The sequence below is a fragment of the Jatropha curcas genome, chromosome 3 (genome assembly GCF_041381405.1).
Source record: "Jatropha curcas cultivar XTBG-Jc1 chromosome 3, XTBG_Jcur_1.0, whole genome shotgun sequence".
Lineage (NCBI taxonomy): Eukaryota > Viridiplantae > Streptophyta > Magnoliopsida > Malpighiales > Euphorbiaceae > Jatropha > Jatropha curcas.
The window spans coordinates 2,318,958-2,333,550 of NC_143153.1; the positions used below are offsets into that span (position 1 = coordinate 2,318,958).

The window sequence follows — 14,593 nt, forward strand, 5'->3', positions numbered from 1 at the left end:
CTAGATTTTGTTTTAAATAAATGGGTGGCACTTCAATTTTACTACATATATGAATCATTAACGTAAACTAAAAATGCCAAATTACATGTTTTATTCAAATAAAAAAAGGTTTAAATGGCAAGTTGACAAATGTGAAATTCAAAAAAAAAAAAAAGTGCAACAATAAGTGGACCCACTACAGGACATAGATACTCAGAAATTTTATAATAAAAAAGATAAAAGAATAGGAAAAAAAAAAAAGAAAGAAAGAAACCTCCCATCCCAAAGTTGCCAACCCTAATTGAGAGCCCTATCATTTTATATTTGTACTTTAATCTCACAGCCACGCTCACACACTCCTAACAAAATAATTCCCTCTCTCTTCTCTTTCCTTTTCTCCCCCTCTCTCTGCAAAAGCTTAAAAAACGCTGCAACAAAAATCGCGTCTTTACCAAGCGGATTCTTTTTCTCATTATTCTTCACTTATAAATATACCCGAAGCTTTTTGTAAAGGTGACACCTTGATTGTGTGGCTTCCCTTCACTGCCCTGTTTAGGCATTTATTGGGATTTTTCGGCTTTTGGGTTCTCTTTAAAGACAGGGACAGATATAGAGATAGACAGAAACAGAATCTCTTCTATGGCTCAAGATGGTGGTGTTGTGTCCAACAATGACTTGCCAGTGAAAAGAGCCAGAGAAGAAGAAGAGAATGGAGTCTCAGACACTACTGTAGCTATGGAGACTGAGAATACCAATAATGATTATATATCGTCTGTTATTCCGGGCTGGTTTTCTGAGATTAGTCCCTTGTGGCCTGGTATGTTATCTTTTGATCTATATATGTAGATATACGTTTTGCGAATGGTTGTCTTTTATCTGGGTACTTAGACTTGTAATGGTTTGGGATGTAGTTTAGCAATTAATAGATAGCTTTATAGTCATGTTCAACGAATCTTGAACGAATCTTGATTTGTTTGTTTATGTTATCATCCATGGTTTTGCTTTTCTGCTTCTTTTTTTACTTTACTTACAATTGCTTTGGTTGTGTTTCAATCATTTCTCAATATCGATGGGTCAAAACACAAAACCCGATAAATGGTTGCTAATGATTATTACAAATCCACAGTTAAGAATGCGAATCCTTTCCATTCATGTAATTACGAACCCATATATTCCGTATATCCCTCTTTCTGATCCAAGAAACGGAAAACATATTTCATCCTGATGTCGGCATACCCTGTACTGTTGGTCTTCTCCTTATTTCTTTTAAGTTCATTTCTGAATAATCAGTAAGCATAGTTAAATGTAAGTTTGATGGGAACTTCTAATGTCAATCCTTTGACGACTCTGTTTTCAAACTGTGCAAAATAGGTGTCAAAACAGACTTATTTAGTAGTGACCTGCTTTTTTATTTTGTTTGGTGCCTCTTTGGTTGATACTTGATGCTTATTATTTACTTCAAATTCATAATTTGAAATTTTCAGGAGAGGCACATTCCTTGAAAGTGGAAAAGATATTATTTCAAGGGAAGTCTGACTACCAGAATGTCATGGTCTTTCAGGTGGGACACTTAATTTTTAATTTATGTACTTTACACATGTAACAGGCAATGTCTTAATAAATATATGCCATATATATGTGGTGTATTTTGTTTTACCCTTATACAGTCATCAACATATTACACATCACTATTAATCATATGCATTTCTAAGTTGTGTATTTTTATCCTTTTGCAGTCATCAACATATGGAAAGGTTCTTGTTTTGGATGGGGTGATTCAGCTCACAGAGAGGGATGAATGTGCATATCAAGAAATGATTACTCACCTCCCTCTTTGCTCAATTCCAAACCCAAAGAAGGTACTTGTATTTGGAGAATAAGAATGAACTTAAATGAATCAATATATATAAGTCTCACCTGGAGTGATTAAAACTTGTCAATCCTTTTGAAACTGCAAGCTTTTACAAATGCTGTGACACGTTGTAGCAAGTTTCAACTTCATCGTGATTGAGATTTTGCTTAATACAGTCTGTTGGCCTGCTTAATACTTTATTTATGGTAATGGGTGAGGAGAAAATTACAATTTTTTTATTTATTGTGAGGATCCTTTGTATTTGATTACATTATCTAATTCTTTATTCATTTTCTTGATCTTGAAAATTATGCTTGCCTGTGAGAATTTGAAGGCAAAAGTGAGAAAGAATCAGAAAGACTTTGAGAATTGAAGCACCAATCCTTTTTCTTTGATATTAAATTTCAGTTCTAATGAACATCGGTAATGCCTGTGTTTAAATTTTCTATTTACCCTTTTCAAGTCTCACAATGTTGTTTCCTTTGCAGGTTTTGGTTATTGGCGGAGGAGATGGTGGGGTCCTGCGGGAAGTGGCTCGACATTCTTCTGTTGAGCAGATTGACATATGTGAAATTGACAAGATGGTTGTTGATGTGAGAAATTAAAGTTTTCTTTTTCCTGCTTTTGCATGTGTTTATCCTTTATGGTTACGTTTTGTTCCTGAGAGTTTGTTTCAGAAAGAGAATTTGAATCTTTCCTTGCAATGGAAGTTTATCTGTTACTTCATCTTAGATGGACTCCAATTGTTTGCACTTATGGACCCAATAGCCATTTTCTTTGAAGAAGATATTCAATATTATAATCTATATTTTCTGTTTGTGTTTTCCAGGTTTCTAAAGATTTTTTCCCTGATATAGCTGTCAGTTTTGAAGATCCTCGTGTGACTCTCAAGATTGGTGATGGTATTTACTGCTACTCTATTATTTATCCCTTCTTTCTTTCTTGCTTTCTTTTTCTTTATAGATGTATTATTGTTGGAATTTCTTCAAATCATGCAGGAGTTGCATTTTTAAAGGATGTACCTGCTGGAACATATGATGCAGTTATAGTAGATTCTTCTGACCCAATAGGTAATGACATCTTTACAAATTGATGTATTTTTTTCTGCTAAATTATGTTACTCTGTTTATAATTCATTGTATTTAATAACAGGTCCTGCACAAGAGCTGTTTGAGAAGCCATTTTTTGAATCTGTAGCAAAGGCTCTGCGTCCTGGAGGGGTTGTGTGTACTCAGGCAGAAAGTATATGGCTTCATATGCACATCATTGAGGATATTGTAGCGAACTGCCGTCAGATCTTCAAAGGCTCTGTTCACTATGCCTGGACAACTGTTCCTACTTACCCAAGGTTTGTACATATCCCCAGCCATCTGCGTGTCGACTCCCCTTGCTCTTATTTCCTACCTCCTTGACTGCATGTATTTGTGTCTCCCCCTGGAACTTCTTAACTGCTTGCAGAGATTTTGTTGTATTTGATACTGATTTTCTTGTGGTTTGGATATGTGTGGTTGCTGATGTTTCCGTTTTTATTCTGTGTTAGTGGGGTGATTGGTTTCATGCTTTGTTCTACTGAGGGACCTCCTGTTGATTTCAAGCATCCTGTGAATCCCATAGATACTAATGAAAGCACATCATCAACAACAACAAGACCTTTGAAATTTTATAATTCCGAGGTATTATGTCTCCCACGCATTAGATGAATTTATAAGCACATGATTGTAGCCTTGTATCTTCTGTTTTGATATTAACTTGTGCTTCTGATTCCAGATTCATACAGCTGCCTTCTGCTTGCCATCTTTTGCAAAGAAGGTGATTGAATCAAAAGGCAAATGAAGGAGTTTTGAAGAGCACTGAAGGAGAAGCAGCAGTCAAGCTAAGTCTTCGACAGTCTAGCCTCGTCTTCAATGAAAAATCCATCTTTCAATGAACCATGGAATAAATTGAGATATTAAGTTACTTTCAGAGTATGTTTTGGTAGGAAAAACTTGTTGATTGTTGGATTTACATATATCATTCTCCAGTCCGTATAATTAGAAATTTAATACCCAGAAGAAATGCAAAATTTTTTAAATTCCAATCATTTCAATTGACTTTTGGAAATTAAAATTTTGCTATCGGAAAGTTGTTTGGGACAAAATGAAAGATGGTCGTCGAATTAACATTTTCTACGAATATTAGGAACATGGGAACTGCTTTCCAGTCCTGTTTGAAGGAGAGCTTGACATGTTCTCCTTAAAAAAAAAGGGACACTCATATTCTTCTAGGTAAAATTAACTCTCTCTATAATTTACCTACTGAACTTATAAATTACAGTATAAATAAACAACCTATCCTCCTAAAAGTTATGATATCATAAAAGTATTTGATTACATTGAATATTTAGTTTAAAAACTATTTATTATTTTACAATCATATTTGATTTATATCAAATAATTTTCATTATATTTGATTTAGATCAAACTTTTTATTTTTGGTAAAATTGGATTTTTGTTACAAATTCAGGAGATTAATTGTAAAAAAAAAAAAAAAAATAATTTTTAAACAGATTGTACATTGTTTCCAAAGTTTAAGAGAAAAATTCAACCTCCTAACTAGTTCAAAGGTTTGCTTAATGCTCGATAGTTTATTTTTGATTTTTCTATTAGCTTAAAGTTATCCTTTTTTCAAAAAGTTTAATGGCATCAGTTCTTTTTTTTGCAACAGCTTAAATGTAAAATAGAAGGTGAAAATCGTCTTCCACCCTTATTTTACACCAATCCAAACAAATAATGGAAAATAGAGGTAAATTAATATCAGGTGTCCAATTAGTTCATAAATCAAAGGATCGCTTTCTTTTTTACATTTGTCATTAACATAAATCCAAAAGAACAACCTAACTAGCGCAATCCAAAATTTTACCACCAAGAGAAATTGTCGATTACATGACGAAAAAAAGGAAAAAGCCTGATAAACCCATGGCAATCAGAAAGGTCAGTAGTGACGACCATAAAACCCACCACTCAGAAGATTAATGAATTGCCTTTTGCCATCCAATCGATCTGAGGCAGCAGGTATGTCTTCAACCCTTTTAAAAAGGCAGAGCTCATTACGACGGGTGACTCAACTACACGTCTAACCTAAGCACCAAAACTGTTGTACAATGGAGGGCAGAATTATTATAGATCCTTTCTCACAACACTCTTATGCAGCCATTTATCTTTCTACTAAAATGTCATAAAAAACTTTCTTGAATTTCTTCTGCAGACACTTACCTGGAGACATTCATCTGTACTGGAAAACTGAGCACCAAAAGGGCAACAAAAAGTAGATAAACACTAGACCATGACACTTTGCCGACGAAAACCACAAGAACAGGAGGTCAAGACTATGTTACATGATGAAGTGCAGATATGCAGAGTTGGGGACACAAGTATAAACGGCTTGACCTTCTTGAAGCAGCTAGCAGAAATGTAAAAGTTGTAAGTAGGACAGTAGCTTTGTTGCAGAAGAATGCAGTATAAAGTGTCGTACACAATCAAGTTTCTGGACATTCATAATTTCAACATGGGATTCAAGCTGAATAACATGCAGGGCGACGAGGAGTAGATAACGTGCAGAGAAGCAGAGATGGAGAAAAACCGTGTGCACTAAGATGCAGTAAAGTGGCGAAACAATGCCGTTTTAGCCGAAAACCGCACCTCACAACAAAACACACAAATCTTTTAGAAACATTTACCCAAATAGATCAATACTACCATAAAAGGTCAAGATAAAGGATTATAAACAACAATAAGGTTGCAATATGAAGTATGAAAGAGACCTCCAAGTTTCAGTAAGCAGTTGAGACAGCAAACCGGCACAAAAGTGTCCCAAGCATGCCGGCCGAAACACTTTGATGAAGCCAGCCAAAACCAAATTTCTAACAAAACCTCATTGTCACGAAATGAACGTAACTAACATCAACTGGTCCTATTAGAACTACAGTATAGCATATATTTGGTCTTTTTAATATCCTCCACTCCTGCTTCAGTTGGCTCCCCGCCTTAATCTCTGCAAAGACAAAACAAGCATATAAGCCTGAAACTAAATAAAATAATATTTCATAAATATCAACTCTCCAAGGATTCTTTAAATCAAATGTCCAATGTTTTTAGTATCCAGAAAGCAAGGTAAACTGGCACAAACATAACTAATAAAAGTTCAGAAATTCCCACTTTGCATCCACAATTGTTGCTTGACTACAAATGTCTGAGCTTCACATTTTTTTAGTACAATTATTAGTTTCGTACTAACATTGGCTCAAAATTGTTGCAAGGTTAGCACGATAACATACAGCATTATAAAATTGATGCTAAGGAACTAAAAATCTACGCACCCGTTAACATATGGTGACTCACGACGGGCATGGCGATATGGAGGAGATCTGCTGTAGCTGCGACCACGGCGTGGTGATAGACTGCGACGTCTTGGAGATCTTCTACCGCGGGGGCTATAGCTTCTGTCAAAAGAGGAATTCAGCACAGCAAATATATATAGTTAATCAGGCTTCCTAGCTGGCAATTTGCAGGTTGAAGATAGAAAAGCTAACAAAATGAAAGGTACATAGAAAAGGAAAAAAGGATCAAGTGTGAACCATTAATAAGAATAAAGATCCAGTTACTAATACCAAGCATGGATGTGCATGTGCTACATGATTTCATGCAAGCTTTAATTGTTTTAGTTAGATGGATTACAAAATATTTGTCAATCTATCTGATAACTGAGGATATAAATCCTGCTTTTGAATGCAGAAGCCTTTGAATTCATGGTGCCTCTCATCATTTTCCTCTAGCACAATCACATAAAAAAAGTTTCCTTTCTTGTAAAAATGTTTGTGACAATAATTCCGCATGATCAAACTTCCACAATTAGGTCCCATTACTTGAGTCCACATTGATTTCAACTTCCAAGAAACAAATGTAAAACTAAGGAAGGAAAAAGAAAAAACATCCAGTTATAAAACAGATATTGCAGAAGCAGTTATTCAGTCTCAGGAAGGGGGCTCAAGATTAAAGAAAAAAGGTAAATACAGTTGACGCACCTGCGCCCATACCCATAACTCGGACTCCTACGGCGTCTTGGGCTGGGGCTTCGGCGGCGCCCACTTCCCAAACCTCGTGAACCAATGCGCAAGCGGCACTCTCGAGCAAAATGACCTGGTTCACCACATTCATAACACTTCAAATCCTCACCACCACGGCCACGTCCACCACCACCACCACCACCACCACCACGGCCTCCACCACCTTTGGAATTATGAGAAAGTTCCACACGCCACCCATTCTTTCCTATAAAACAAAATAAGCATCTTAGCCGAATTCTAGAAAATAATTTGGCATCCAGGTTATAGAGTCCTTTCATGAAATTTGTCATCATACCGTGTAGCATGAGATAGAAGGCTATTTTAAATTTTCAGCTAATATACTCAATAGTGATTTCTAGTATATAGAAAGGGGGAAAAAAAAACATAAATCTTAAAGAGACAATAAAACAGTTATACTGGGAAAAAAAAAAAAAGAAGAAAGATATTAATGCAGTAAAATTGACCAAAGAAAAAAAAAAAAGAAATAAAGCCACAAAAATTGTTAATGTAAATAACAAATAGCAAAAAAGAAAGAAAATCACCATCCAACGCACGAATTGCATCCATTGCATCCCTACGATCATCAAACTCAACAAAAGCATATCCTGGTGGCCTTCGTGCAACCCACACACTGCATAATATTATTACAAATCAACAATCATTAACAGTTATCATCAGTCTGATAGAAATCCAGCAACATACAAACACAAACCATCCTAGTTCTAAGCCTTAAATTCAGAGAACGTAGGCGATTCCTAAACTTGCAAACATAAAATTCACAGGAGTAGCATTACACTATCACCATTAACCTTATTTTTTCAGTCACTAAAGATGCAGCTTAGGTGCAAGGTGCACTGGACAGCTGCATCGACACCTTTACCAGAGAGGGGAAGGTGACCCTTGCCTTCTCACTTGGGCGCTATAAAAGGCACGCCTCTTAAACATCCATAAAAGGCATGCCTCTCACGTTGGCAAGCTTCTCTGGCACCAATGACCACCATCAATCTTATTGTAATTGGTCGATTTACGAGAATCCAGTGTTCACACAGAAATCGCCAGAATTGTCATCTCTATCCGGAAAGTGGCTAGAATCTGACTGTACCACTCCTCGACTCTCCTGCTGCCAGTAATTCCATTGTTGGCATCCACACAACTTGGGTCTCTGTCCTCCTGCCTTGATTTGGTTTTTCTTTGTGCCTGTTTCATGTTGTGTTTACTCTTCTCTGATTCTTCTTTTTATTTTTTTCCCCTACGGTTCCTGTATCTACTTAAATAACTGCTACTATTTTTTTATCTTTTCACTATTTCTTTCTTTTTCGTCCCATTCTTACCTAATGAAACCTATTTTAGTTGTTCAAATCTTGACTTTGCATTGATTATTTGAGAATTATTAATTTTTGTCACCTTCTTGTTAATTTCTCGAGCGTGTTGCATCTATGAATATCAAGTATTGTGCCTCAAAGCCTGCATTTGCACTTTGCACCTTAATGTCCTTGAGTCTTTAACAAATATACTTATAGTAAATTAATAGAAAATAACTTCACATACATGAGAATAAATGGATTTCCAAAATTAATTATGGCCAAATATAGTTTAGATGCCTGGTGTAGTTTGCAGCATTTATCACAAAAATAAAGGTGCACAATTCACTTAATGCAATTTGATAAATGCTACGAGGCTTACTACCCCAGGGTTATAAAAAAACCCTTGAAAACTTCACTAAATTGGGTAACCTAAGCCACAACTGGCCATAACTACTAAGAAAAAAATGAGATTTTAAAGAATGTGAAACCTACATGCCTCTAGAATACTAAAATTGCCATGAAAGTAGAAAAATGCCCTATGCTAAACTTATTTATTTGCTAATCATTTACCAATATCTTCTGGAAAATTCAAAGAACGAAAAGGAGACAATAATAAGCATTTGGCACCAACAAATTTGACCTGATAAGAAAATGAGATAGAAAATTACCTCCGAAGAACGCCATACATTCTGAATTCATCTTCAAGATCCCTCTCAGAGACTCTCGGCTCCAAATTCCCCACGTAAACCCGAGCCATTGTCACAAACAAAACAAGCACCAACAACCTAGTGGGCAGAAAAAAAAAAAAAAAAAAAGATATTCACTTAATTTCGCTCCACAATAAAACAAAATCTAAATAGAAATATAAATCCAGTATATGTTTTTTTTAAAATTGAAAAAAAAAAAGGGAACTCTGATCAAAACATGCCGGCTTGATTTACCGATTACGGTTACAAGAAAGAAAGAAGAATCGAAGGTAGCATGCAAACAGATCGCGTAAACAATAAGTAAGAGTGGGCTTCAATGCGTAGAAATTTAGGCTTTACCTTAACGAGATTCCTCGGCCACGAGTATTCGAAAAGAGACACAGGAAATTAGAATTTAGGTATGCAGTTAATCGCAGAGCTGTTAAAACCCTAGAAATGATAATCCAATCAAGCGTGATTAGGCGCTGTTTGGGTTTTGAAGTTTCTAGGTCGGTATTTATATTCCACATCATATGCCCGAATTAATTTTGGGCCAATATTTTCTGGGTCGGACCTAAGCAAGTAAGCCCATCCTTTTCATGAGAACTTTTCGTATATACTATTATTTTTATGAAAAAAAAAGTAATTTATTATACATTAAAATAAAATTTTATATTAAGTAAATTTATCAAAAAAGGATGTTATTTTATTTATATTTTCTATCTATACTAGTATATCTGTATTATTTATAAATATAAAAATATGGGATAACATATGAACCAATCAAAAATCACATTGTATATAATTATATATTTAAAAGAAAACAAGCTAATAAATCATTTTAATAATTATATTTAATTACATTATTGTTTAACCAACTTAAATCATATAATTTTTGTTTTAAAATTATTCTAAAACTGATATTCAATAGTAATCTGAATTACAAATTTTAACAATAATAATTGCATGAAATGATAAATGATTTATATTTTTATATAGAATGTCTCATGTTTCTGTTTTCTATTGGTATTTTTATTATTTAGTCTTCTATTAAAAGAAAATTTAGAAGAAAAAAATAATTGAAAGAAACATTTTCTTGTTCTTCATGAAAACTTTTTGATGGGTAATATCCTTATCCCTTTTCGATCGATGATAATGCATTAAAGAAAGGTTGTCGTCGTCACGTGGGGAAATTGGGACACCAATCCCATCCAAACTTGGCGCACTCTGGCGTTTCGCCACTGTTCTTGCAAGAATTACTTTTTTTTTTTTTTTAAGCAAAATACTACAGTTAATTAACTGTAAAAAAAGGGCAAGATCAAACTTAATATACAGTTTTCGATAATTAGAGAGTAAATATTTTTGTCTGATTTTATTAGATTTTTATTGGGAAAATTCTTATTTAAAGAAAAAACTTTAAATACACGAAACAGGAAAAAAAGATACTGATTACTCAAATCCAATCATGCTGGATTTTATTACCCAATAAAATTCTCACACCAAGCCATCATTAGTAGGAAAATAACTCCGAAGACAGGTTGGCAAATGGCCAAATCTAAGCTATACGTTATGGCCAAAAGCCAATGAAGAAGATGTGTAAAATATCTTTGCTTAAATAATTAATTATAATAATATTATATCCCACGTCTATGATGATGATTGTTTTGTCTTTGTCTCGACCAAACTTTGGCTTAGTTACCATACAATCTCAAAAATCCACTGAACAAACTAGGAGAAGCCATTGTTCTGGTAAAGCATATCATGTAATAACAACGACTATTATCCTGGGCTACAAATCTCAGAAACCCACTTCACTATCAGAAAGAGAGAAACTTTCTTCTACCCAGTATCCGCCATATCTTTCTGAGCTTCTAGAAGAGACTATGGTCCACGAAATGAATTTGTAAGCATAAAGTTTGTGTCTTGGGCAGGTTTTGAAGTCGGTTTTGGTGGGAAAGATGGAAGAAGATCGGATTGAAGAGAGTAGTGTAAGATTGCTGAGTGCAACTAATAGTAGTAGTGGCGGTGGCGGTGGCGGAGGAGCTGAGTTTAGGTGGGTGGATGGGAGTGAAGTTGATTCAGAGTCACCTCCATGGTCTTTACTTGATGAGAATGATAATAATAGTGGAGCTGGGTATGGATCCATTAGGAGGAGGTTGGTGAAGAAGCCCAAGAGAGCTGATTCTTTTGATGTGGAAGCCATGGAGATTGCTGTTGCTCATGGGCATGGTGACTCCTTGAAGGTAATATTACCTGCTTTTATAATTATCAAAATTTCCTTTTAAATTCTGTATTTTCATGGCTTATTCAATATATTTCAATATCTATTTCCTTGAATTGACGGTTGATTTGTTACTGTAGATATTTTGTCAATTTGAAGTTTATATTAGAAAAAGGCAAAACTGTATATGCTTTTAAAATCTTTTTTTTTTTTCGTTCTGACGAACTGTGGAAATGGGGTATAGTAAAACAACTAGTAATATATTGAGAACCAAAGAGTACTGTAAGTTACATCCAACTTCTTTTATCTACTATAATGAATTGTACTAGGGATTTGAAAGTGGTTTTATTATGGGCAAGTTCACTCAATGTGGCCTGGTTTAGGCTAGTAAGTCACCATGTTTTGTAGTTTTGCGGTGGTATAGTTTTCTTTAATTGCTCTGGTAAGAACTGGGTAGAACTCTTTAGCATCAAAAGGATGGCAAACTGGAAATATTAGCTCTTGAAAACTGTCCTCAAGCTTAAAATAACAACGTTAAAATTGAAACTTAGATATTAAGTATTGTCTTCTAGTATGATGCATCTAACATGTTAGGCAGTTTATATATACATGTTGCGTTAGCATTCCATGCCAATGTTGCTTGTTAAACAGTTGTGTTATATCGGTCCCAACTATAACCATAAGGCATTCAAAATGGTTTGTCAGAATGAACAGCTGATTGGTTTTCAAGGTTCATCAGAAAATCCTTATGCTACGACTTCCATGATAAAATTAGTGTCAGTGGAATTCATTGTCTCCGTTTTGCAAGGACTGCAATGACAAAGATCTCATGTCAATGGAATTCATTGTGTTTCTATTACTTAACTGTATTTCTGAAATACATCAGGATCTCTCTACTTGGAGCACTCTTGCATTGGCCTTTCAAACACTGGGTGTAGTGTATGGTGATATGGGCACAAGCCCATTATATGTCTTTGCTGATGTGTTCAGTAAGGTGACCATTGAGTCTGAAGTTGATGTCTTGGGAGCCTTATCACTAGTTATGTACACGATTGCCATCATTCCTTTAGCAAAATACGTTTTTGTAGTGCTTAAAGCAAATGATAATGGCGAAGGTAAGAGTTCTTCCGGAATTATGAGTATCTTTTTCATACTTTCTGCTAATCTCATGCCTGTGGATTTGTTAACACATGAATAATTTCTGATTGTAGGAGGAACATTTGCTTTGTACTCATTGATTTCCAGATATGCAAAAGTTAGTATGCTGCCAAATCGTCAGCCAGCTGATGAACAAATCTCGAGTTTTAAGCTCAAGTTACCCACTCCAGAGTTAGAAAGGGCTTTAAAAATAAAAGATGCTTTGGAGAGGAGGTCATCCTTGAAAACAATGCTCTTGCTGTTGGTTCTGATGGGAACTTCCATGGTTATAGGAGATGGTATTCTAACTCCAGCAATATCAGGTATATATTAACAGATGCATAATATGGGCAGGCAGTAATAGGCAATATTAAACAATACCTTGAACCATAGAAATCATGTGTGCGATGATTATAGAAATATGTGGTCTTAAAGCTGTCTGAAATCTGAATTTGACCAGCTATTCACCATCCAGACGATATAATTTTCAAGAATTTCAGTATTGTCCCCTAATAGTTAGGGATTTCCAAAGAGGTCTGAAGGTTTATGCATATATTTCTGTGAAGTCTCAAAGGGTTCAAGCTACTACCTTTTAAGAACAAATCTTATAATGATTGTGTATCTTATCAAAAGCTTATAGTTTTTGATAACCTCATATATGCAAGTGTATAATATTAATCTGTATCTTATATTCATGCGTATGATTATTGGTTTGAGTAGTCTTTCTGTTGGAAAGCTAGACTATATGTACTTCCGTAAACTCAGCTTAATAAATTAACATATACAGATTCTATTCCTGCTAACGGAGAATCACAGCTTCACTAATAGTTCTTCCTTATGTTCCTCTGTTTTTGTCCCCTTCCATCTCCTTTTTTTTCTTGTACTTTCACTAACAATTCTGGAAATCTTGACACCTCTATAGACATAGATGTTTCTCTTGATTCAGCCTCTCCAACCTTTTATTTACGAGGATTGTTTGCAGATATGCTTGTGTAATGAACTGACTAGATGACCAGTGGATAAACCAGGAACTCTGTATAATCATAAATTAAAATTCTATCAGAATTATTGTCATTTGACTTGCATGTCTAGTGATAGAAATTTGACATGCCTGTCTATCTGATGCAGGAGTGTTATTACTCATTCCATAATATTCTTGTTCTTCTTGTTTTCTGATTCAGTGGATAACCAGTGGGCCTTCACGTAATGGAGATATTGTAAAGAACAAACCATAATAATGATGAAACCTCCAAGTTGAGAGTCTAAAGGAAAAACCCTTAGGGTATTCTTCTCGTTGTTGATTTGTGTACAGTTTTAAGTTTTGCATTAGGGGCAATGGCTTTTTCAACTTGTTTATTGGCACACTGTATCTGCTGCAATATGTCTCAAAAAAGTGGAATTCCCAATTCCCAGCTTCCTGGAATTGCAACAGTGGGCAGCCTCATACTGATGCATTTGTTGAATGACGTCAAATATTAGATTCATGAGATGAAAACTAACATTTAAGTACGACTTTATTTGTTGCAGTGATGTCTGCTATAAGCGGTCTGCAGGGTGAAATACCTGGATTTGGCACAAGTAGGTATCTTTCTTCTCATTGGACTTTTTAATATGTATAAAATGATCCATTGGCTGCAGATGTCTTGTCGAAAAGAAATAAAATAATTGGAATGTTTGTACAAGGAAACATCCCTATGCAAGGTTTTGACAATTGACTGTTGTTATTTGTTAATAGATGTGGAAGCTAGCTTGGGTCGTAGTTGCAGTTTATATATAAATCTGATTGCACTAGCGTGAGCCTGAGGTGTTTTTAAGTACGAATTCACTGGATTGCTTGGATAAGCTAATTAGCCTCTAGTATTTTAAGTTTTAACTAAAAAGACATAACCCAATCCATGCTATTTTGGGCTATAAACTATTAATTGTTTTTTTTTACTTTCCTTCTAGGAATTGTTAGTGAGATGAACAACAATAAATGAAGAAATTTTGCACTCATTAATGCCTATAACATGACTTGTCTGCAGCTGCACTGGTTGTTGTCTCGATCGTTGTCCTCGTGGCTTTGTTCAGTATACAGCGGTTTGGGACTGGGAAAGTGAGTTTCCTGTTTGCTCCAGTACTTGCTTTGTGGTTCTTCTCTTTGGCTTCTATTGGACTTTACAATTTAGTGACACACGATATTAGTGTCTTGAGGGCACTCAATCCAACTTATATCTATCTCTTCTTCAAGAAGAACAGTGTCGACGCATGGTCAGCTCTTGGTGGTTGTGTTCTGTGCATTACAGGTACATCTTGACTTAAACCAGGAGTACA

General features: G+C 35.1%; 3 protein-coding genes across 4 annotated transcripts; 2 read left to right on the forward strand and 1 right to left on the reverse strand.

Moving 5' to 3' along the window:
- Positions 1-282: 282 nt before the first annotated feature.
- Positions 283-3,911, forward strand: LOC105644566 (spermidine synthase 1). Its single transcript, XM_012229956.4, has 9 exons — positions 283-796; positions 1,464-1,540; positions 1,716-1,838; positions 2,320-2,424; positions 2,661-2,733; positions 2,830-2,901; positions 2,984-3,179; positions 3,372-3,504; positions 3,599-3,911. Exons 1-9 carry the CDS (start codon positions 619-621, stop codon positions 3,662-3,664), a joined length of 1,023 nt encoding a protein of 340 aa, XP_012085346.1. The 5' UTR covers positions 283-618; the 3' UTR covers positions 3,665-3,911.
- A 1,630-nt stretch (positions 3,912-5,541) lies between these two features.
- Positions 5,542-9,440, reverse strand: LOC105644565 (serine/arginine-rich splicing factor RSZ21). 2 transcript variants are annotated; one of them, XM_012229955.4, is made up of 6 exons: positions 9,283-9,440; positions 8,905-9,021; positions 7,475-7,563; positions 6,903-7,137; positions 6,186-6,308; positions 5,542-5,860 (listed from the first exon to the last, which is right to left on the reverse strand). In XM_012229955.4, exons 2-6 carry the CDS (start codon positions 8,991-8,993, stop codon positions 5,854-5,856), a joined length of 543 nt encoding a protein of 180 aa, XP_012085345.3. In that variant the 5' UTR covers positions 8,994-9,021; positions 9,283-9,440; the 3' UTR covers positions 5,542-5,853. The 2 variants fall into 2 exon arrangements, with proteins under 2 accessions (XP_012085345.3, XP_012085344.3); XM_012229954.4 differs by having other exon boundaries at positions 6,891-7,137.
- Positions 9,441-10,545: 1,105 nt separating this feature from the next.
- Positions 10,546-14,565, forward strand: LOC149497326 (putative potassium transporter 12; the record flags this gene model as incomplete). The annotated part of the gene is given in 5 exon segments (XM_089719672.1): positions 10,546-11,165; positions 12,030-12,258; positions 12,355-12,603; positions 13,808-13,858; positions 14,305-14,565. Coding segments are annotated over 5 exon segments (1,075 nt in total), but the record flags the coding sequence as incomplete, so codon positions are not given.
- Positions 14,566-14,593: the final 28 nt, after the last annotated feature.